General features: G+C 39.9%; 1 protein-coding gene across 3 annotated transcripts in view; it reads left to right on the top strand.

Moving 5' to 3' along the window:
* The window catches only part of LOC102693236 (zinc finger protein 236), a 99,339-nt gene that overhangs the window by 11,084 nt on the left and 62,793 nt on the right, over positions 1–25,462 (top strand). For all 3 annotated transcript variants that reach the window (XR_001479546.2, XM_015357165.2, XM_015357163.2), the window contains exons 4-10: positions 1,051–1,229; positions 3,132–3,262; positions 5,953–6,125; positions 10,031–10,153; positions 12,501–12,683; positions 20,238–20,454; positions 22,082–22,354. Coding sequence is in view for 2 of the 3 variants with exons in the window: in XM_015357165.2 (XP_015212651.2) it covers positions 1,051–1,229; positions 3,132–3,262; positions 5,953–6,125; positions 10,031–10,153; positions 12,501–12,683; positions 20,238–20,454; positions 22,082–22,354 (1,279 nt within the window). In the remaining variant the exon portion in view is untranslated. The remainder of the gene's footprint in view (positions 1–1,050; positions 1,230–3,131; positions 3,263–5,952; positions 6,126–10,030; positions 10,154–12,500; positions 12,684–20,237; positions 20,455–22,081; positions 22,355–25,462) is intronic.

Raw genomic sequence — 25,462 nt, 5'->3', positions numbered from 1 at the left:
GTTGGTAACCATTTCCATCGTTCTCTTAAAGTTTATTAGTCTTCATAGCAGAGATACCTGTGGTATGTTCCTATTTAATCAACCCCATTTAGTCATTAGCCCCTTATCTGTACTGTTTGTTTATTACACCAGTTCTCATTCCAAACACAAACATTTTCCTAATTGCCAACCCCCTATAATTTTAGAATTATGCTTTTATGAGGCACTCTATCAAAATCCTTCTTGAAATCTGAATACACCATATCATGTACTGTGTATATCCATTACGATTGCTTGTTGTGTAGCCCCTGCCTGGATAATGCAACAGCAGCCAAAGTGCACCAGTCTGCTCACCACACACCAGCTCTCAGTGGGGAGAAGAACATAGTGATGAAGCCAATTCACAGATGGGGATGATTGGTTAAGGCCAGGGGGAAATTTGGCCAGGACACCGGGGTAATACCTAGACTCTTTTCGAGAAACACTCTGGGATAGTATTAACTATGATGGACTGTCAACGCTTAAAAAGATTGATTTATGACAAGACCCTCACAATGGTATGTAAAACATGGTCTCCATGTCATGCTTACCTTTGGCGTGAAAGATTGTTCTCCATTAACTGTCACAACTAAAATTAAACCTGATTTCCTTTTCCTGAAGTTGGTAACCATTTCCATCGTTCTCTTAAAGTTTATTAGTCGTGCTTGCATTCAGGGCTGTTCAAGTCATTTTTTCATTTAATTGAAAAATTGTTTTCATTTCTCGGTACTAGTCTCATACAGCACAAAAGAGTCAGGACAGAGATACAAACGTTAGAAAGGTAAAAAACAATGAGTCAAAAAGCCATTCAGGCCCTTCTATCGCAGTTGGTGATTAGCATCTAATTGATCTGAGGATCCCATTCAGCTTCTTCTTGAAACAAACCAGGATATCAGCTTCTATGACATAGCTGGTTACTTTGTTCCATATTCCCACAAAAAATAGGTGAGGTGTACTCTAAATATACAGTGGGTTAGGCTGAGCATTTGCAGGTAGGGTGCTGAAATGGCTTCCCTTCTCATTGGTCTCTAGAACCTGATCTGCTCTGAGTGTGGGGATGAGTTTATTCTGCAGAGCCAGCTGTCCATGCACCTGGAGGATCACCGCAAGGAGCTGACGGGCAACAAAGTCTACAGCTGCAAGCTCTGCAACAAGGAGTTCAAAATCTCCTCTCAGCTCAAGGAGCACATGAAGAGCCACTATAAGATGAGGTGGGATGCAGCTAAGTGTTGAGAAAAATACTAGAATACCAGAATTGTTTTGGATAGAGGAGCCCCTTGTAAAGCCCAAAAATCATACTGTTGAAATTTTTAGATTTCACACAACAGTGTTTCTACACAGCTTTTTGACATTGCTGCATTGCATTTCTCTGTGCCATGAGAAAGCTGTTCATTGGAGGAAATTATTTTTAAGGAAGAATGAAAAGATTATGTAATTTTATCAGTATGCAGTTGATCATAGCCTTATTTACTGAGGGGAGAGTTAGTTGAAGTCAACAATGCTTTTGGTGACCACAGGTATTATATGGAGTGACTGTTAAAATGAGTATCTCTACAGTATTTAAAGCAAATGTATGCATAAATCATTAATGCAGGTGCTGGCATTGCTAAGGTATATGAAGAAACTTTGCTGAAACCAATTACTTTTTTCTGGGAAATCTGTATAAAAAAGTGGATGAAATAAGACCACAACTCCCATTAAAAGTCAAGATCAGCATATATATGACCCAAATATGATTGGATGATTTATTTTATTGTTAACTGATCAAAAGGATGACGAGTATATATTTGTTTGAATCTTCTGCTGCTATATTAGGAATGATCATTTATCACCAGGGCAGTGTTTTATTTATAAGATAAGATCAGATCACTTTCATGACCATATACAATTTCTTGTATTAGCAATTTGTCTTTTTCACGTACCCCAACTTGCTCTCCATGAGACACACAGACAGGGAGAGTAGCTTGGGGTCAGAGCCCAGTGTCTGCTATTTATATAGCGCCTTTGGAGCAGTTGGGGTTAAGGGCCTTTCTCATGGGCCCAAAGGAGTAGGATTCCTCTGCCGGCTGCAGGATATGAACAGGCAACCTTCCAGCCACAGGCGCAGATCCTTAGCCACAGTGCCACTGTACCGCCTCAAAGCCATTTTATGTTGCCGGTACTTTACTGTTAAAGAGACCCCCTTTATAGTAACTTAGTTACACATACTGCTCTTTTTGTAATTGGCATCATCGAAGGATCATCACTGGACACACGGGAAACTTAAAGTACTGGATCTCTTACTGCGTTAAGAGCTGTTCTGACTCCAGTCTAGTCTCTTCTAAACTTCGGACTGAGAGCAGCAGTACTGAGAGCTTCCTATGACTTTAGACAAAAAGTCAAGATCAATATTTGTTGCAAAGATGTATTGAGTGATGAGACACTGAAACCACTTAAGCAGCAACCTTGTAGTTGATAACTGACCGAGCTGATGTTAATGAAAACACAACAGAAACCGCTGACTGTGAAAATTAATGATCAGCTGCACAAATTAGGCAGAAAGCAGCAGAAGGCAGTGATGGATTGGGAAAGTCATGCTGTGCTCCTGTACTTGCAGATGGGGTAATGAGCATGACTTGTTGTAATCCACTGAAATTTAGATTTTTTTTTCTGCTTATTTTCTTTTTTCTTCCGAGTGCCTGGAACACATTTAGGAACTGTTGAGGTGAACCATGAAAATCAGAATTTTCTTTATCTTCTCATATAGTGGTGGTTTTCCGATTTTTGTCAGATTTGCTGGGTGCTGCCCTATCTAAAAGCATGTGCAGCACTGATCCAGCTATTTCCACCCCATGAGAACGTATTTAGATTTACATCAGTGGACCTTAAATACAGAAATAATTTTGTTCAATGATGAACTATTATTTTTCCCTGTTCCCTCATATGACACTATTGTTTAAATTACCCTTTTTAAGTTGTGCTGACAGGGGTGAGTAACTCATGCTTCACTCACAAGTCTATAAGTAGCCACGACACTGCTCCACTGCACAACCTTTCAAATTTGCTTGCTTTCAGTTTGACTTTGAAAATTCAGCTGTGCCACAGGAGCTTACAACACTATTTTTCTTCATTAGGCCAATCATTGGGACATCAAGAAATTACAAGAGGAACATTGACAGGAGTGGCTTCACAAACAGGTGTCAGCACTGCGGGAAGACATTCAAAAAACCCAGCCAGCTGGTCCGTCACATCCGAATCCACACTGGTAAGGGCCTGTGGTGTGACCAAGCAAGCCTCGTCAGAGCCGACCTATAGGAATTGTGGATTTCTAAATAGGTTGATTCTAAAAAGAGCAACCATCAGATCCTACTTTATTGTCCTCAAACAGTGGAAGTGTGCCTTTGGCTTATTGAGACAACAAATGCAGAGTACATAAAACATCCAGTGGACTTTACAAGATGTACACTATCATTGCAACATAAATAACAATTCAGTACAGTACACAAAACATACTGTAAGATTCAAGTGTGACATGCTTATATATGTTGTCCATAAAGTGCTCTGAAGTGGCATTAGAGTTTAAAAGGGTAGTGACACTCAGAATAAATTACTTCTTAAAATTGTTCATATTGTAGCCTTTGGTACTCTAAGATGTCAACCAGATGGAAGATTTTCAAACTGAGATTGTAGTGGGTGTGAGGCGTGTCTTTCCCCCAAACACTCCTAGTATACCAGTGGTTTGGTTGCTTCTGTTTGCGACTCATAATTTTGCTGCCCATGTTTATAATTGGAGAGCCACACCTGCCACTGAGATTTCCAAAGTGAGGGGAAATGTTAAAAGATAGAGCTCTCCTTACCAGACTTGTGTAGGCCAACTCCAATAGGTGTTTGCTTATGAAAACGATCCTCAACCTTCTCAAGAGAAATAATCTCTGCATGTTTTTTTAAATTGATGTGTTATCAATGTATGGAACGGCATGGTGGTGCCATGCTTGGCATTGGTGCCCTAGATTAAATTCTGGGCCTGGGGTGCTATCTGTGTGGAGTTTTTATGTTCTCTCCCTGTTTGTGTGAGATTCCTTCAGGTGCTCAGGTGTCCTCCCACGGTCTAAAGACATAGTGACAGTTAATTGGCTTCTGGGGAAAAGGTCTCTTGTGTGATTGTCTGCGTATCTGTGCCCTGCAATAGACGGGCATCCCATCCAGGGTGTATCCTGCCTTGTACCCATTGCTTTCTGGGATAGGCTCCAACTCCCTTATGACTCAAATAGACCCAGATACTTAAAACAAGATATAGTCTTCACAAGCTGATCATTAAAGTAATCACAACAGATACATTCTTAATGTTGTTTCTTTTTTTCTTTAAAAAACTATTTTAAGTTTGTGTATTTTACAGCATTATTATTACTATTATTTAGATTTGATTAATTTTACCTCAGGGATACCTGCAATAGAAGCGATTTGTGTTGCTAGCACTGACCACCAGAGGGCTCTCTTGTTGTTTGCCTGAAACTAAATGATCATCATCATCTGAAGGCTGTGCTTTTAAGTTTTTATTTAATGATGATCTCTCTATTTCATTGCCAGTGGAGATTAAAAGGTCAACTGGCTACCCAGTAAAAATAATTTTGCTGTACTTTCAAGTAACTATTTCAGTTTGTTTCTGTTTTTTTGCTAACACCACATACCCTTGAATGAAAGTGACATCTGAGCAAATAGGAGTGTTTACTGATGATTTCAGCCCAGTGTGAAAGGAAGAACCAGTGTTAAAGGGGAACTGCAATGCTATTTTTATATTTCCGGGTTAGAAAGAATCGGCATTGATGAGGGCATTTCAATCCACAATAACAGTAAACTGTACACAGTAACTTGTAAAACCTCCAATTTATCCAAAATAGATAAAATCTCCAGGTATGCACAGCTCCATGTTCTGTGATTCAGAATGAGGCAACAAAACCTCTGGTAACAAGAAGTTGCCCTATTGCATTGTTAACAAGAAGAGTTCTGAATCTGATTTAATCAAATAGAAATATTGCTCTCGGCTTTTAGAGGGTTTTGCTGATAAATGGAACTTATACTTTATCTCTGCAGTTATGTTGGAATCTTTCTACGGTGAAATACAGTATCTGTTGCACAACCCATAATTATTTTGCTCGTACATCACATTACATTACAGTGTTATTACAGTGACTAGCGCGCAGGAAGGGCAGCATCACATCACAATTCGTTACACATCACAACAATGTGTTGCTATCGCCCACCGCAAAAACCAGGGGTCTACAACAATACTTAGGGTACTTTCACAAAGTTCATGATTTTGCGCTGATTTCGAAATTTGTAATTTTGTTCTATACAGTCAATTAATTTATTTTGTTACTGAGATTTAATAACCGGTCTGTATGAGAAATCTGGGACTGCAGTTTTAAGAGTGAATTAAAAAAAAGCTTGTTTTACGCAGTTGTGTTTGAATTAAAGAGACTGCAGCAGACCTTGGTACAAAACCAGTTTAACTTTAAATTCACACTACTGCATTTTGCCACTGAGGTATTTTTTTACATTTTTTGAAATTATTTTACTAAAATAAAAATAAAAACACATGACCTGTATCAAGGACATCCTACTCTCAAGATCCAGGATTTTATTTTTTTGTAATGGGAAAATGGGCCATTCTGTTATTCAGCAATCAAGCCAGCACTGAAAGTTCAGTAAGCATTAACAGTGTGAACCAAACACAACCTGTGTAGCTATAGACTTTTACTCTCTCTCCCAGGAACGCAAATGAAATTGCACAGTCACGTAGGTCATTGATTTGTTCTCTGTTGTCCTGCTTAAAGGAAATTAGCAAACATTTTTAATTTTTAAAACCCAGAGTTCCTAAAACGGATAGTTAATCTGTAAAATGTTTATTTTATTTTGAGGCGTTAATCCTTGTCTGTGTGTGTTGTTTATCTGCAGGTGAACGGCCTTACAAATGTACACACTGTGGGAAGGCATTTAACCAGAAGGTGGTGCTGCAGACTCACATGGTCAGACACACGGGAGAGAAGCCTCACTTCTGCATGTTTTGCCCAGCATCCTTCTCACAAAAGGGCAACCTGCATTCACATATACAAAGGGTCCATTCAGAGGTAGGTCTATCCTCCTCCATCTCTTACTCAAAGATCTTTCCAGTGTTTAATTTACTGCACCCTGCCTGTCCATCATGTTTATTTAAAATCTGTTGTTTTTTTACTGCACCCTAGAGACAAAGTCTGTACCTTTGTCCATAGTCACCTAACAGTGACTGTATCGGTGACCTATAATAGAATTACACTAAGATAAAACTTTTACAGTGTTGTCTATTAAGTAACTTAAAAAGGTAAAAGTGTTTGAAAACAACTTAAAGAGTGATATAGTAAGTTCAGACTCATTGGTCAATATGTGACTGTCCTTAGAACATATTATTATATCTGTTTATCCATAATTTGAATATTTGAGTTTGACTTCCTTTTGAATATGCTTCCTGATTGTAAAGCGTGTAGTTTTATGGTTTGTTGAAATAAGATTACATTCCCAGAAGGCACAAATGAAGCCTTTTGGGTAAACAGAGCTTGACATTAGGAGTGAGGCTTTGGCACTGCAGGTTGGCTGTGGTTGGAGATGTGAAGTCATTGAGTAGCTATTGCTCCTGAATTTAAAACTTTATATGCATAAATAAACTTGGGCATTTTTGCAATTGTTTAATTTCATTTTTATGCATTCAGAACCCTTTGTACTGATATTGGAATGATTGGCTTTCATTGCCTGCTTGGCTGTGGGCATTGTATTGTATGTATTGTATGCATAAAACAGAGACGTTTGTCATTAAACTCTTTAGATTGAAACTCACAAAGGATGTGTTTTCATATCCTGTACAAACACGATGCACAGATTCCACAAATAATAAAAAATGTACTAAACAACACATCAGGATCTTGGTAAGGTTTTGGTTTCCAGAAGACAAGAAAAGCCCTTAGGCAGTGTTTTAGTGAACAACACCAGTCTTAAAAAAAAACTTAAAAGGATGCAACTTGGGAGTGCAGAAACACTTGGATGGCTGCTTGGTTTTTCCGTTAGGCAGAAAACCTTTGCATTCCTCTGTGTTTCACATGGTCGAGTGGGGAGTTGTGTCAGCATGGGTTGGCTGCAAATAGGAGTGTTTATTTACTGATGAGTTTGAAAGAAAAACAGACAGGAGAAACGCAATGTTTCAGCGGTGGAGTCTCCTTCAACTGACACATTGTCTCTCCTTTCTGTTTTTCAGCATGGAATTAACCTTTATTTGTTCCTTTGTGGTTTACATGCCTTGGCAACAAAGGATACTGGGATTCAACTTGGGGTGTAGAGTGAACTCTCAATGGGCTGGGTAACTGATGAACAGACCTACTGTATAGCAAAGCCAGAGAGCGCTGAAACCCAGCATCCTGACAGTTGAACTTCTCACTCTCTCAGTATATTGTCTATACAAAAGAAAAGAAAACAAAATGCACATTTATTCAAAACTCATTAGATGGCAGTAGGATTGGTTCTGCTCTCTTCCCACTCAAGCTGTCGCTAAGCGTCTTGGGTAATTAAAGATACAAGATTTTCTTTTCATTCTTCCATTGTTTGGACTTCCTGTTCAAGCAGGCCACATGTTTAATAACTCCTACAGTGAGGACCTAATGGAATCGTGCTAAATATGTCCCCTGTTCCATGATGAAAGTACATTTCCTATTGTGAGCAATGGTCTCCTCTGTAAAAAGGCTTATAATGTGGTTTTCTAGTAAAAAGCCACTATAAACAGCCTGGAGTGGTGCTTTGTTATAAATAGTCCTCTCCTAAGTAATGTGCAATATTCTTCAGCCGTCTTTTGAAGAATGACACACTTGTAGTCCACCCTCACTCCCCCGTAATGATTCATAATTTAAAAGCAATGACAAAAGGCAGTGGCACAGCATGAGTTTTTTTTTCAAATATAACCCAGCCTGGGAGGTTGACCATGAAAGTAGAGTTTGTGGCCCCCACCAAAATATAAGAATTGCACATCTGTGAATAGTTTGGATCTACCTCTTGTGTCAGAACGTATATTACAATAATACTTGGAGTAGTATTAATAACACATCTAATGAAATAAGGGTAATAGTTATCACTTCTATTATTAATGTCTTTTGAGTCAAGAAGTAAGTCATGCAGTTTGTCAAAGCTGTGTGCTGGAGATCGAGGATGAAACAGGCATCCTGAGAATGCGGTAATTCAGGAGCACCTCAGACCCTGGTGGATGTGGAATCAATGCCCACTCTTTAGTCATTTTTGTACTTCTTAATCATTGATAATTGAGCCAGATGGCAAGGTGGGGCAGTGGTTAGCATTGCGGGCTTGCATTGCTGGGGCCCTGGTTTAAATTAATGTGTCGCTATCTGCGTGGTGTCTGTGTGCTCTCCCCATGTTCGTGTGGGTTTCCTCCAGGTTTTTCCTCCTACAGTTTCAAAAACGTATGGGTAGGTCAATTGGCTTCTGAGAAAATTGCCCTGGTGTGAGTGTGTTCGTGTCTTTGTGTGCCCTGCGATCCTATTCAGGGTGTACCCATTGATTGCAAGGATAGGCTCCAACTCCCCTGCAACCCTGATTTGGATAAAATAGTTAGAAAATGGATAACTGAAAATTGAGTCTCACAATGAGAAACAGCAAACAAACGACTGAGGCTCTTAACACTGGTAAGGAGTGGATATGAGGAGATAATATATAATATTATTACAAGAGATAATATTTATAGTTTTATGATATCATATTCAGTAGCTATAACTCGTGTTCTGTGTTTCCTGTTTACAGTGACGTATTTACAACTCTGTTTACTTTTCTTTCTGTATTTTATTCAAACTGTCCTGAGACAAATAATTTATCATTTTAAATTTGTGTACAATACAAAATTATTTTCTTTTTTGTGCTGTATACCGCAGTTCAGCCTTCACTGAAACACACACATATTCCCGTGTCAAAATTGTGCAGACTGGCACCATCCATAGGAGCGGCCCAAACTCACCAATGGTATAGGCACAGTCCAGCACATGGTGTTATTTCTGAGACTATCAGAGAAAATCAGAAAATCAGAGGCAGACTACAGTATGCTTTTATGCATCAGGAAAAAAGCCAAGGAAATATTTCTCCCCCAGCATTAGTACTTCTGAATCCCTATAAGTAGCGGTAAAAACACTACCTCATCCCTCTGTGAAGGAGTGGATGCTGCCATAGTTAATGGAGCTATGTGCTCTTTCTGATGCCTTCTGCCACTCTGCTTCACACAAGCTGGGCGAAGAGACTGTCAGAGATGAAAGCTCTGGATTGGACCCTGACCTTTCAGGCTGCTGTAACATACCCTTTACAAGCACTCTTTCCCCTTGCAAAGAGAGAACATTAGTTTGTGACAGGGAGAGATGTTTCTTAAAACAACCCTGCTTCCAGAGATCCTTTGAAGCGCAAAGTGCATCTGACTCTCAACAGCAAAGTGCTCTGCTTGATCTACAAATGCAAATGCACAGACACACTCCTTTGCATGTGTAGATATACACTGGGACCTGCTCATATCTACACAAAAAAATCAATTTGCTGTCAGACATTCATGCACACACTCCCTTACACAGACAGATGTATACTGACGGATAGACATAATAACAATAACAAATAAAAATAAACATAAAGAAGTTGAATTAAGAAGTGGAATGTGACTGCTGTGGTAGTTGTTGGCTCTTCTCCTGCCAAAGAACATATATCTGCAATAGTTGATGAAAATAAAGTAAAACAAGACTTTGGGTGGTATCCATATTTTTCATTTCAGAACAGGTATATACTGTATAAAAATGAATTTTCAAAAGGTTTTTCTTTCTCTGGGTATTGCTGTTGATGTGTGTTTTTCCTCACTAATAAGGTCAGTATTTCTGACACAGGTAAGAGCCCTAACACAGTGGTGAGACTGGGAGTGATGACAGACTAAGAGACTAATTGCTTAATGTCTTCACCTCTTTTATTCCTTTTTCAGTCCAAGGGAGTTCCCTTGTTTCCTTGTATGGACTGCAGCTGCGTGTTCAAGAAACTGGGTAGTCTGAACGCACACATCAGCAAGATGCACATCTCTATCATAGAGACTTCCCAGCAAGCTCAGGTGAGACGGCAGCCACAATCCTGTTCATCGTATATGTTTTATATGCCAACATTAATGTAGTGCCAGGGTTTTACGGGAGCTGTTTTATGTAGAGAAAAAGGCAAACACACATTGTAATAACAGCCAAAGCCAATGGTCTTTCCAGGCAATTGCTCAGAGGTGTATATAATATACAGTATATACATTACTCACACTGGGAAGTCATGGAGCTACAAGATTTCATTGGATGCAAAATCAAGAAAAAGTATTTCCGAATCAATAGTGAAACACTTATATTGAGGGTATAGCTCATTACAGCAGTGCTGGTTCCTTGGCTGAAATGTTCTTATTTAAGGGGGCATCAAAAACTATTTGTGTCTGACATTTGGGAAAGATAAAGAATGAAATATTCAAATATTTGATTCAGAAAAAATGTAGCTTTTTCCTTGACCCCTAATACACCCCATCAGAAATCAAAGTTTCTCTATTGTTGATCTGATTTTAGGTAGCAGGTTTTCTACTGTCTTTTCCTTACGGGTACCTCATTCCCTCCTATCAAACAGTGGGAGTTTTAGTGCTGCCTGTGGCAGGCATGTCTGAGTGTCTCAGTAGAAACTGAATGAAAACTACCTGGAGGACTGTGGTTACACAGGGGCGGCCAACAGAAGGCATTGGATGCAAAGTCTTTGAAAGGTTTGTGCTGGGTGGATTTGCAGTTGTCGGCTTCCTAGCAAATTGAAATGTTCCTCCTGAGAGAAGGTGCGGTAACCTTTTAAATAGGACAGATGATGTGGTTCAGTGAGACAGGTTAGGTATAATCTGCACCTGCAAACACTGGGAGCTTTTCAGTGTTTTCTTAGAGAGTGTTGGTGTCCTCCAGAATCAGGGAGACCAGTTTACCAATGAGAATAGCAAGTCTTAACTACTGCAAGAAATATAGCTGTGTTTTGGGATTAGTAAAAAACTCTTGAGTTTTCTGAGTGTTTAGGGAAATGGAAGGAGAAACGTCTGGACAGAGGGGTGCTACTATAATTTGGCTGTATGGAGTGGGAGGTGAAAATCTTGGAAGCTCTCTCTTGTGAGCGAGGATGTTCCATCAGGTCCCTGTAGTTCAAGTGAATTGTGGGAGAGTCTCTTGGATTTTATTCCCTGCTAGTAGAGGAAGATTTTAGTTTTTAATATACGAAAACATCACGTTTCCTTTTCAGAAATGGATTGAATAAGGCTGCTGCAGCGAAAAAGCACAGCTCTCTTATAGTATTGTGATTGTATACAGTCAGTTTTCAAAACTAAGATAGGCATACTGTACATACTGTACAGTCTGTCATTTCTTGAACATGTCAGTGTAAGGGACTGTTGTTCAGGGATACACAGATCTGGCTACTGGAATGAAAGGATGAGAGACGTTGAAGTGTAATGGTGAGCTTAGTGTTCTACAGATAGAGGTCATGCCTGTGTTGCCACCACTCAAGGTATAATAGAACACATATTACCTAAAAGTTTTTTAAAGGTTGTTGTAGCAAGATCCTATGCAGCGTAGAGTATAGAGACAGGGCTGTCCATCTGAGCAAATCTGATTACAACATGAACTTATGAGCTTACAACAATGGGCTTTCATTATATCCAGTGTTGTTCATCTGTATACAGACCTATGATTTACATGGACATTGAGTTTTAATAAGATGCATTTTTATTAGGGTATTCAAAATAGAGTGACATACAGAAAAAATAATTATAGCTGAAAGCAAGGCTGCATTTTTCATTTAAGAAGGGAATTCTTTTGCTCAGCCATGTTGTGTTTGGATACATAAACTCAGTAAATACTTTGCATCCAGCAACTAAACTGTTCAACCCATCCCGTGACATGAGGTATATTTGAACAGTCGCTCTCATCCCCAAGCTGAAACATTAGCAGAGTTCTGCCTGGGGCAGGCTGTTTCTTCAAAGCCATGGACACAGCTTTGCTTTTGTGGCATCTGATGCCTTTCTGTAGACCCTTCTAGCATCTTAACAAATAAGACCCAATCCTGTTGGGCAGAAGACCATAATGCATGCAGTGCCTTTATTCTGAACACAGTCAAACACGTTTAATGCGGCTTCTGTTTCTGTCCGTTGCTGCTGTCCGCCACCACAGTTAAAACGCCTTCACTTAAAGATGGAATGAAGGTGGCAGGCTGTCCTTTGTTCCCCGTCAGCCATTATTCTTATTAATAAACCCTATGAAGAACATCACAGTCTCGTTGGGCGTGGAGCTGGCTGGAGAGGTGCTGGAGCCTAGTTCTTGTGGTGACGTCAGAGGGAGAGCTGCGCCTTTCACTTGCGCGCAAGCTCCTGACGAGTGTTCCCGTCTCCCCGTCTCCCCCTACAGCAGCAGCACGCAGGAGCAGTGACGGGGCCCCCTGGCCCCGGAGTGGAGGGCACAGAGGGCGTGACCGATGTCATCCAGCAGCTGCTGGAGCTGTCCGAGCAGGTGACCGGGGAGAACAGCCAGGCGCAGCCCCCTGTGCCGAGCATCAGCATGGACCAAGGCATCAACCAGGACATCTTACAGGTAGGCCAGGCCACCTTCCACATCCCCTGTCACCGACAAGGATGGCGCCCTAGGTTCTCAATTTAGTCTGCCGCTAGGTAAGAGTGCTCTTTTGCTGTCAGTTCTGGCTCTGCAGACCAAATTGTTCAACCTGTGGTACCAGCCAGCTGCTGAAATGCACAGGCACTCAGCAAATCAAGAAAATAGCCCCTTAAAAAAATTCTCTAAAATTCTAATTTTACAAAAAAAAGTTCACAACTGAAAAATCCTTTAAACCATAAATCATTATTCTCAAGGCCATTAATTAAATCTGTGGAAGAAGAAGCTAGGATGACATTCACAAAAGAGAGTTTTGTCTTGGACTACATTGCTTGTTTTTAAGTAATTCCCTTCTAAAAGAGATTATTCTGAAGTAGTTACGAATACAAAAGGAGTACTTTTGTAGGAATAATTAACTTTTTTTGTTCGTTGGTGTGACGGTATGAAATGTTAAATGCTTACAAGATTTGATGGCATTAGTTATGAGAAGTGAATTAACAAAGGATCTACAGTCTGTAAGGTTTTTGTGTTAAAACATTTTAGCAAAGAAGCAAAAGTATGTGCAGAATTTCATGTAGTTACTTTATATGAGAAACACAACCGTGCCAAATTCGATCATATATAGACTTATACAGAGTCAGAGTCTAAGTCTACAGTCCTCGATATTTTCTTAAAACTCTTACAACTTCAAGGCACTTTTCTGTCCGAAGCAAAAAGTAGAGGTAGATAAATCCTTACAAATGAACTCTGCATGCCTTTCTTTACTGGGAACTTGAGCAATCCCCTCGTCAGCATTCCACCTGCTTGAGAGTTTGAAATGCTTTCCTCCGGATGTTCACATCATTGTCAGAAATGGCAAAGTCCTGATCTCTTTCAGAGTATAGGAACCTTTAGAATTCAAAAAGTACAAATTAGTAGTAGACTTCAGAAAAATCCAATCGTTTGCCTGCCAGTTTGATTGCCTGGGCATGTTACTGCTCAAGAATAATCTGCCTGTGAGGCTGTCATTGACAGCATAGTAAAAGCCTATTTTAACTTTGCAGAACGATCAGCCATGTTTTTTTGAGGGTATTACAAGGAAAAAGTGATACTCTGAAATTGCCCCTTAGGAAAAGATTTCAAATCTATCAAGCTCTGATCTGGGAACAGGGCTTTTGTTAATCTTTTCCCACATGTACTCATGAATAAACTTTTCCTTTTTTTATTTTTTTGCCTACAACCAGAGAAGCTTTTTGCTTATTGCCGAGAAGCTTATTCAGACAAAAGGGAAATGAACTGGAATTTAAAAAAATGTATGAAATCACATTTTCTGTAATTCGATTGGATTTACAGGCGTGAAACAATGAAGTCTGAAACATGTTTTTTGCATTTTTTTCAAGAACGTGGAAAGTTTTTAAAATTAATTTCTAAATATCATTGAAGTGTAAGATTAAAAAGTTTTTTGCTTCCCATGTACATTTGTTGCAAGGGATTATCTTCCGTAAGTACAAGATGTTGAAAAGTGTTGTTTTTTAAACACAGATGAGTTTTACACAGTCAAGTATAAACTGCAGGTGACTATGGATTTGTGATATTGTCTTGCATAACATTTAAAGTGGAGAAATAAAATCTCTCCAGAGAAAGTAATCTAAGACACAGCCTACAGTGTGTTCCTGCCTTTATTCAGTGGTAATTTCTTGCCGATATAGCTTGACGACATTATCAGGCTCACTGGATCTTCAGCACACACATTAAAACAGCAAGAAAATCCTGTCTGTCAGTGCATTTATGTTGCCATTTAGGGTCTGGATTAACTTGCCAGCTTCACTGTGTCCCTTGGAGCTTAGCTGACTAGATATGAAGTCCCTGGAAAATGCTAGAAATCAAGATTGTGTATATGCTTAATGTGAAAGATGTAACTGTCAAAGACAGCCCCTGGTGAGAAACATCAGCACAGAAAGCCAGTATCAATTTTTTCTTTTTCTTTCCCAATCCACTTTTGCTGCTTTCTTTTCTTTGTTTTCTTGAGATTATCTGATGAAACACACCTTTTTATCTTTGCATTGGAGATAATATAAATAATTTTAGCTGTTGACTTTCCACAGAAATAGAGGAGTGGCATGTGACCTGAAAGTTAAATACAAACACACTGTGTTTTGATGCAAAAAATGACTTGATAGTCAAGAAACTGAAACGTCATGCTATTCAGAAATTGTTTGGTCAAAAAAGGCGATAGCAATATAAAATTACTATATTTAAGGGCAATAGTGGAAAATAATGTAGGAGATGCCAAGTTCCAAAGATTGTTTAGCTGAAAGTCTCTGTTATTTCTTTTGAAACCAAGTTGGTGAGACATAACAAAATCTGTCATGATACCTTTGTATTAAAAGGCCGTCGTGCTTCAGCTACACTTACCTCTTCATACTACTGTATATGTGTGTGCGTATCAGGGTAATGCTTTTGTACACATGTACTGTAGCCTTATGAACAATGCACAAAGCCAAAATGGGATGTGTTAATGTTCCGAAAGGTTAATCCGAACTTTGTCCATTCTTATAAAAAAACAGATGCCTCTGCATACCTTTTGCTAAACTCGGATGACACTCTCTGCACTGCTGTACATTTCTGTAGTTGTTCCACTGTTCGTTGGTCTGAGAGATTAATTGGTGCAGAAGGTCAGAGGTGATGCCTGCAGGTACCTTCTTCGTGACAGACTTGTTTAATTAAGTATCGTTGCCTTATGTAGCTTGTTTTGAGCAGTAATTAATACCACAGATGCATTATCAAACATTGCAGTGTGACTGTTTAGTATCACTACTGTACTTATAAGATATATTCCTTTAAATATGATTTTTATCTAGAAGGATCCAAAACTGGGTTACAGATACCACCAAAATGTGGAGAAAGAGACAAAACACAAACTGAACCAGGGATGTACTGTAGTTTAGTTAGTTACACTTGAGTCAGGTAAGTAGGGTTTGTACCTCATTTTTTATGATCAATGCCATTGCATCACATCTTAATAACACCACCCATTACAACAGAGTAATTGTTGTCATTCTGGGGCATTTGTTTGCATTCCCTGGGTCACCTCCGGGTCCACCAATCTCAAACCTCCCAATGCCAGCCTCGTTTTTCTTTCTGTCCTGATAACTGACACCACCTGCTTTTGAATAAGATTTGGGTTATGAGATGTGGTTGGACCAGTCTTCAAGATGGAGTGATTTACATATAAGAAGGGAAAGGCCCTATACTCATCCACCACTGAAATATAGCAGCCATTCTGCACCAACAGCCTCACTACACAGCAGCTGAAGTTGATTCACCCATTGATTGTTAACATCTGGAGTGGAATTCAGTCAGGGCACCCTTCCTCTGGTTAACAGGACAATAGTTTAGCCTCCTTCAGCACAGTGTGTCTCGTTACCATACGTGGTCATTGGATATTCTGCTTTAGAGGGAAAAGCGGTTTGGTGTTCCTTGAGGTCTTGTGTCCCACTAATGAACAGGCCCAGTCTTTCTTCTTAGATAAGATGAGATCAGGTTAGAAGGTACTAACACTGCTGTCAAGAGATAATGGGCTGCCAGTATATCAAGAATCGGATTCAGACCCAGGCTTCCAGGAGAGACTGCAGCTAATCTTTTTTGGCCTACCTAGGCATTAAATTGACATTAGTCATCTTTTATCTGTCATTGATCATGCATGGCAGAACATTTTTGTTATTGAAATAAACTCTGCATAAGAAGAAAGAAAAAACTGAATGTCAAATCTGGGTTCAGACCCTTTTGGCAGAATTCTCAGACTGCTGCACAAGATTAAGTCTTTTGAATGTCATTTTCCAGATTTGTCCTATTAATTATTTGATTCATCATAGTTATTTTCTTTTGTGCATGTATGTATGGAAAGTTTCAGAAGTCAGACTTACAGATCGTGAAAATCTTTGTAAGAGATATAATGGAATGCGTTGTTGTCTAGACAGAAGACTGGACTCTGTAGTTCAAAATAAAAATATAATAGCTATGAAAATGAAATGCTGTGGATAAAGGATGCTTTTCAGACATACTGTAGGTAGAAATTACTTTGAGCAAATGATAGTGGTCCAGAAATCTTGCTTCGCAGTGGCAGTTTCAGTGTGAGGTGTAGAAAAGTAATAGAGATCAGTAAAATTCCTGACTCTCTGGTATTAAAGCTGTGCCTGCAGATTCAGTAAACTGCTGGCATGTTTCAAAAGTCAACAGGGTGCGGAATGTACATGGTGCTTTTGGCATTTTCAAAATAAATAAGTCTGAAAGAAAAATCCTGCATGTGCCAGTTATATCCCAGGACCTCCCATAACATAAGGACAAAGGCAAAGGAGCACAAACAAATTCTGGTTTTCTGTTCTCTTAAAGCTGTTAACATACTGGGAAATCCTGGGCAGGAATGGAGAGTGGTTTAGGTAAAATATTCATCAATTGTCTCTCACAAAGAAGGAGAAATGATACAAAATAACACCCTAGGACTCCAACAGGGAAACTGCACATTGAAAAGATGTTCCTTCATCTAGTGATTATTCCACTCATTTTTTGTATCAGTTTTCACATCAGTATGCATTTTTTTTAATTCCTGCATTTAGAACAGAAATTCTCAGTCAGCTGATCTAATAGGACAGGGTCAGAATATCCTCAGTTGTGTTCCATGTTTTGTATATTTAAAAAGTAAATCTTTTCAGTATTTCTATTTATTTTATGCCCAAACATATCTGGACTGTAGTTAAAAAGATTCATTTCTATCCTTTGGCAGAAAATTAAAAGAATTGTTAATGAATTATAAGTAATTTTCCTTGACAATAGGTTTCAGATGTTTTAAGCATCAATATAAAATAATCCAGTAGCTTTGAAAATAGGATCATTTGTTGCATTTTGTATACATTTCTATGGCTTATTGTTTGCTGTCATATGACATTACATATGTAAAGTTGTTATTGTTTTTACGTCAATTAGTAGAATAGCCTTAATCTAAATGGGTTGATCTGTGTTACATGTGTTCTAAACTTGAAATGTTCTCACAAAGTCAGCCCAGTGAATTAATTTATGGACATCAGCTAAACAAGAACAAGTGAATTTAGGAGAGAGAGAGAGCAGGAAACACTTTACACAAAGAGTGCGGAGTGTCTGGAATGATTGGCCGAGTCATGTTGCTAAAGGAAAACAGCAGAATATGATCTTAAGTTCCTGAAAGTTTCTAACAACCAAGCGATGGGCTGAATGGCCTCTTCTTATTAATAATCTTATGTTCCTGTGCTTCACATTTACGATTCATGCAGCATTCCAAAACTTTATCTGTTAAAAAGATGATATATTGCTTGTCTTTAGGCTTGCATGGCTAATACAGTAAGATGATAAACAGTACTGCACAGTCAAGAAAAAAGTGCACTGGTTTTATTTCAGGTTGCTCTAACTTAAAGAAAAGCAAAACTATTTTGACAATAAGTAATGTACTTGTTTTTTTCAGATAGAAATTCAAAATTGCAAATCTCAATTTAATCTTCTAACATCAGTCCAGACCACTTTTAATTTATTGCGGAACCTATAATATTTGTCCTGTTGTCTTTGACTGGGGAGATCGGGGTCTCTGTGGTACACAAAGAGAAAGAGAGGCTGCTTGGCTGCTTGATTGTACCAGAGACAGAAGACAGAAGCTGTGTGTAAGCAGACAGGCTGTGGCGCTCCACACCTTGACACCTGAAGGAAGACACTGTGGAGCGGACTTGCAAAAAGCATAAAACTGCGGTTTGGGAAGAGAAACTGAGCAGTAATGACTGGCAATGTGGTTAAGCCACCCAGGTTAGATTGGGGTCCAAAGACTCACCGACTGCACTTAATTAAAACCACTGCCTGTGGTCCATGTCTAACACCAAAATACACCCCGGTCAGAGTCCAGCTGCGACGACCAGCATCCTCGACACTCACACTGGCTTAATACTAGATTCTTGGAATTTCTTTCATTTTTGTGGTGCACCTGCTAAAGGAAGCCTTTTGTAGGAAATTAAGGCTCATTTTAAGAAAAAATCTTCAGATGAAGACAAAGTTATAGTAAACATGACACATAAAGAGGAGAACGTTTTCCTCTGAAGTCTAAAACTACTTAACTGCTTAGGTGTAATGTAAATTTTTGTTCTAAAGAAGGCAAGGTGCTAAAGGCTGTTAAACGATCTCCTCTCTATATGCAGACAGTGGTAAGCATGGGTGGATCTACACCAGTGGATGTAATATTTCAGACCTCTCAATCTCATCATACAGTTCTTGCTGTTCTGCTTTGTATAAAACTTTGTACCTAAAACTCATTCAAGCTCACTGGCATGGAATTGGGGTCCTGAAGTGGTGTCTTTGCAAAGGTTTTGAGTATTATCCATTTCTCCACTGTCAAAAGCGGCTTATTCCTGGTGAGGGCTGCAGCAACCCAGAGCCCATCCCAGAGCATATAGAGCTCTATATGGATGGGATGCCAATGCTCTGGGTGGGATGCCAGTTCACTGCAGGGCACACACAGCCTTACCTGTACACAACCGTTACAGTACTTAAACTACACCTGTACTCTGTAGTACTGTCATAATGAATAACCCCACAGTTAGCACATGGCTCAGCCATTTTTGTGGGGAGAGCAGTGCTACAAAAGGGAAGCAGATCACGCTAACATGAAGCTTTTAGAGTAAAGAGAGCGCCGTACTTGATTTGTTTGAGAGCGTGTCTCTTCTTGCGTTGCTCTGCATGCCTTTTTTTATTGTTTTCCATGATTTCCGTGAAACTGATTATAATCAAAGAATACCATGAGTACCTGCCATTGCCACCAGTATTTCCCAGTGTGGGAAAAACAGCAATTTGGGTGGCACAGTAGCACAGTGGTTTGCACTAGTGCCTTGCAGTGCTGGGACTCTAGGTTCAGATCTGACCCTGAGTTGCTGTCTGCATGGAGTTTGTATGTACTTCCTGTGTAAACGTGGGTTTCCTCCAGGTGCTGTGGTTTCCTCCCACACTCCAAAGACATAGTGGTAGGTTAATTGGCTTCTAGGAGAATTTGCCCTGCTGTGAATGTGTGCCTGTCTGTGATGGACTGGCATCCTATCCAGGGTGTATCCCATGTTGTACCGGTTGCCTGCCAAGACAGGTTCCAACTCTCGCGCAACCTTGAATTTGAAGCAGTTAGAAAATGAATGAATGAATGGATGGATTTTTTTTTTAAATACCAAAACTGCAAATTTCGTAAACGGATTAAGAAATAGTAGGGTACCATTGCGTTAACCACTGTCTGTGAGACCTTTTTTTCTCATACAAAAACAAACAGTATTAACAAAACAAACCCTGAACTGGATAAGGCAGTTAAAAAATGGGTGGATGGAAAAACAGAAATTCTGGTTCCGGCAAAGTCTTGCCTGAAATATTTTTTGGGAAATGCTCAGAAATCAGTGATGCAATTTAGAATAGCTGAAGGGGGTACGGTTTGCAGACTTCAGATTTGTTTTCCATTCCAAAGGGGTGAGGTGTGAGCACAGCTTTGCTGCTCTGTCTATGTTCCAGCAAGCCTTGGAGAACAGTGGCCTGAGTGCCATACCAGTGCAGACCCATACCCAGAGCACTGCTGTGGTAAGCAGAACCCAGGGAGCCCCGTGCCAGGCCCAGGAACCCATCTGCCCCCCTGCACCTGTCCAGCTCGACGCTACTAAGGAGCCCAGCCCAGACAAGGTTTTTCGGAAGGAAAAGAAGAGTGTTTACAAAAAACCCATGCAAATGCCAGGTGAGCTGTCCGTGACACATTGCAGTATAGACGATCTCTACTTTGTGTTTTTTATTCCTCCAGGAAGACATTGTCTTCTAGTCCTTTCGGGCACCTGTGAACAACCTCGAGCAGGATCACCTGACCCTCACCACACTTCGGTTTGGGCAACAGGTCCCGTTTCTGCAGAACAGACAGAGTGAAGAAGTCGCTTCCTTTTGGGGCTTTTGCAGTATGTGAAGGGTCTCTGCCATACAGAACCAGCACTCTAACAGACATGATATTAAGAATATATATGCCTGTCTATGCATATAAACTGAAAAATAAACTAGGTCCTTGTGGTTGCAAGTAAGAGAGGTGTTGAAGTTACTTGTCTTTCCAAAGATTTTGTATTTATTTTCCATGAAGAAAAGTGTACATCAACTGGGCCCCAGGGTTTCATCAGATATATTTATTATTATCAGTGCTGTCAAGAATGCCTTCTTGTTAACAGAGCTTCTCGCACTGCCTTATTAATAATGCAGTTTTGAGGACCAAGGTAGAATTAATAAGTCCACTGAGGTGTCTGATTCTCACTGCAGAGTGAATGAAAATCTGTAGCCTCTAGGATTTCATTAATCCACATTTCCCTGCAGTGCTGTCTTCTCAGTAAACAGAGAGGTGTATTAAAAAAAAACACTGTGATTAAAATTAAATTCTGTTTGGAGGTTTTGTCACAGATTGCAGAATTAAAAGGTGTTAAGAAGAAGTATTCAAAACAATTGAATTATAATTCTGTACGAAACTTTTGCCCTAAGGTAAACAATAATTATTGAATTCATGTAAAAATAATGTTATGCCTGTTTGCAAAAGTTAGTTTATTTTGATCCATAAGACTCTACAAACTTTGAGCTGTTTTGAGAAAGTTATGTTTAGAAAAAGCCCCCTACAAGCTACATAAAAGTAATTAGTGACAGTATACTAGCATCTTACTTTGATAAATGCTACTAATTACTTGCAATTAAGTGCTTCTGAAGGTCCCTTTTTTCATAAACATAACTACCTGTTTTTTATTATTAATATTCATATTGCCTGATTACATTAAGTATTATTATTATTATTATTATTATTATTATTATTATTATTATTATTATTATTATTATTATTATTATTACATTTTAAGCAGCAATTCTTATTGTTAAGCTATTAGTCAGAGTACCTGAGGAGGGATTTAGTCATTCAAGCAGACCTACAAGTGTAAGTTTATTATAGAACATGTCCAATGAGGCTATACTAATTAATGTCCCTTTGTTTTAGTCCACATTAAGAAAATGATATAATGACTTTAATTATATATATATGTCATCATATTTAATAACTCTAAATATGTACCTTGATTTTTCTTTGTTTTTTGTTTTAAAGCATGTTCTGATTCATGCAGGATTTCACAGTTGTCCTTTCTCACCTGTGTTTAAAGCAGTGTTTTCTCATAGTGCACCTAGTGACCCAGTTCCTCATGATAAAAGCATCCACTATTGGAGTTTGTAGCCCTGATTTGTCAGCTCTTTTTCTGTATAATAACTGTAATCTTTAGCAGTACAATGTGAGCAAAAATGTTGTTCTTTGGCCTCTCTGCTCGCAGACCTCAATGATGTCTTTACTGCTGTAGGTTCCATCCGGGAGGAGAATGGTATCCGGTGGCATGTGTGTCCCTACTGCTCCAAGGAGTTCAAGAAGCCCAGCGACTTGGTCCGCCACATCCGCATTCACACGCATGAGAAGCCCTTCAAGTGCAAGCAGTGCTTCCGCGCCTTCGCCGTGAAGAGCACGCTCACCGCGCACATGAAGACGCACACTGGCATCAAGGCCTTCAAGTGCCAGTACTGCATGAAGTGCTTCTCCACCTCCGGCAGCATGAAGGTGCACCTGCGACTGCACACAGGTAAGAGAGCAACCCCACCCTTTCTTAATCAGCTCAGCCTGGCTGCTCTGCTATAGCGTGAAGATACTCTGTATTCGGTGAGAGGAATGTCCTCTGTCTCACTGGCTCAGTCTAGGTGCTCTGCTATAGCGTGAAGATACTCTGTACTCAGGTGAGAGGAATGTCCTTTGTCTCACTGGCTCAGTCCAGCTGCTCTGCTATAGCGTGAAGATACTCTGTATTCGGTGAGAGGAATGTCCTTTGTCTCACTGGCTCAGTCCAGCTGCTCTGCTATAGCGTGAAGGTACTCTGTATTCGGTGAGAGGAATGTCCTCTGTCTCACTGGCTCAGTCCAGCTGCTCTGCTATTGCGTGAAGATACTCTGTATTCGGTGAGAGGAATGTCCTCTGCCTCACTGGCTCAGTCCAGCTGCTCTGCTATAGCGTGAAGATACTCTGTATTCGGTGAGAGGAATGTCCTTTGTCTCACTGGCTCAGTCCAGCTGCTCTGCTATAGCGTGAAGGTACTCTGTATTCGGTGAGAGGAATGTCCTCTGTCTCACTGGCTCAGTCCAGCTGCTCTGCTATTGCGTGAAGATACTCTGTATTCGGTGAGAGGAATGTCCTCTGCCTCACTGGCTCAGTCCAGCTGCTCTGCTATAGCGTGAAGATACTCTGTATTCGGTGAGAGGAATGTCCTTTGTCTCACTGGCTCAGTCCAGCTGCTCTGCTATAACATGAAGATATTCTGTACTCAGGTGAGAGGAATGTCCTCTGTCCCACTGGCTCAGTCCAGCTGCTCTGTTATAGCGTGAAGATACTCTGTACTCAGGTGAGATGGACGTCCTAGTTGAAATTGCTACCTGCTTCTCTTTATGACAACACAAAAGATGGGGCATTGTGGTCTAATGTTTCTTTAATTGTGTGTCTGTGCTTCATTTGTTCAGGTAAACTCAAATCCAGAAAAAGCTAAAAATCACACGCTTCCTTTTGTCACGTTAGTGGCATTATTCACAAGCAATAAAGTAAAAAAAGAAGGAAAATCTGAGCTCCATTTCATATGAACTTTCTTTTTGAGAGGATTATGACACACACTTTTGGAGTTCTACCTTCCTACATTTATTGCCATGATGGAAGACAGAAAAGAAAATTGCAAGTACAGGTTTTGGTGAGCAGGAAGCAGGCGTTGTGTGAAGAAAGGAGCAATCACAGTACACACCTCTGAAGTCTGTGTAATGCTGCTTTGTCGCTGGAGAAATATGATTAATAATAACTGCTGGTGGTGATACATGAGGTAAAGAAATAATGAGAAAAATGTGTTTCCCTCTGGGAATGCACTTCAGGGGCTCCTTAGCAAAAGGTTGGGCAGTAATGGGATGCTGGCAGGAGCCTGGTGAGTGTGTGCCAGCACTGACTGTCTGCCTTCGCAAGCTGGGTGAACTCCAGTCCAGGTGAACACCAGAATCGTTCTGAAAAATTACCCCCCGCAAATCGCTTCCAATAACCTTCTCTTCTAGTTCTGTTCATCACAGGTCCCAAAATATCCCCAAAAAAGAATCAATTTTCTTGTTCATCTTGGATATTGTTTGGATTGTAGTCCCTTTTATTGCACTTACTTTTATTTATTCCTTACTAAGGAATTTTTGGTTCCTCTCCTCTGTTGTCTTCTGGTCTTCTGTTCTGTATTCACAAAACATATGGTTACTTGCATTGTGAAGCCCCTTGTTGTGAAAGGTGCTATATAAAAATACATTGAATTGAATTGACTCAGGTATCACCTGTCCCTCATGTTGATGCTATTAAATGTACCAACCCTAACTGAAAACACTGAAGAAGACCTTTGGCGTTGCCTTGTGTGAAATTCTAGGTATGCGCCTCACTTGAAAAACTCGTGAAATTCTGTAAATGTCTTTTGATTTGCCCTGGGACTCTAGGACTAGTATTTTCTTTACCACGTTTCCACAACACTTACCACAACACCCCCAGAACGCTTCACCAGAACTATATTGTACCAGTGTCCTTTCATCTTCTATGTCCTTTGTGATGGTTTCCTTTTATACCATAGTGCTCTCCACTGTCCACAAGCGTTGGCTCATAAAGAAAAAAAAATAGTTTAGCACAGGGGCTCATAACCCTGAGCCTGGTGACCCCCAAACAACTTTTGGTTTTTGTTCCAGCCGAGCCCTCAGTTATATGATTGAAACCATAATTAACATTTTCTGCTCTTAAAACATGTTGGAGTTTGAAGTAACTTCAAATTTCCAGCTTTCAAATGAAACAAAGTTAGTTCAGTGAAGGTTACAAAGTTAGTTTAGTTAGTTTTTTGGGGCGGAGCGGCAGCCCTGTGGCTAAGGATCTGCGCCTGTGGCTGGAGGGTTGCCAGTTGTAATCCCACGGCCGGCAGAGGAATCCTACTCCGTTGGGCCCCTGAGCAAGGCCCTTAACCCCAACTGCTCCAGGGGCGCCGTACAATGGAAGACTCTGCGCTATTACCCCAGGCTCTCCCCCTGTCTGTGTCTCATGGAAAGCAAGCTGGGGTATGCGAAAAGATAATTCTTAATGCGAGAAATTGTATATGGTCAATAAAATGATCTTATCTTAGTTTAGTTTAGCTATTTCAGTTAAGTAAAGAGCTGGGCTGGAAATAAAGCTAAGCAGGTGTGGAGGTTCCCTGGAGCCATTATTGGGAAACCCAGATTGAACAGATGGTTCCTGTGGAAGCCTAAAACCTAACTGCTGCTAAAAAAAACAGAGAAGACAAGATTCAGAAAGAGATTATTACTACAATTATCACCTAAACTGTGTCAGATATTTAGATATTATTTCTAAATATACCAAATACTAAGAATTAACTTATCAGAAAGCAACATGTACCAGTGCCAGAAAAGAAAATGGAAACTAACAGAGGATACAGTTATTCGATTTCATTTTTTTTCTCTCTTGAGATTAGAGTAATTTTTATGGTTTCTATGCTATGTCTCTCATATTGGCGTGCTTACTGTACATAGTTTTATGTAAGGGCATTTCATTTCTATATGAACATACTGTATAAGTACCCATGCGTGGATAAAGGTATTTTTAAAATTTTGTATCGACATGCAAAATCAGATTAATGGAATATTTTTATTTT

Source organism: Lepisosteus oculatus, chromosome 10, assembly GCF_040954835.1.
Source record: "Lepisosteus oculatus isolate fLepOcu1 chromosome 10, fLepOcu1.hap2, whole genome shotgun sequence".
Lineage (NCBI taxonomy): Eukaryota > Metazoa > Chordata > Actinopteri > Semionotiformes > Lepisosteidae > Lepisosteus > Lepisosteus oculatus.
The sequence above is the reverse complement of the archived record's forward strand: the minus strand, read 5'-3'. Positions and strand labels throughout refer to the sequence as shown.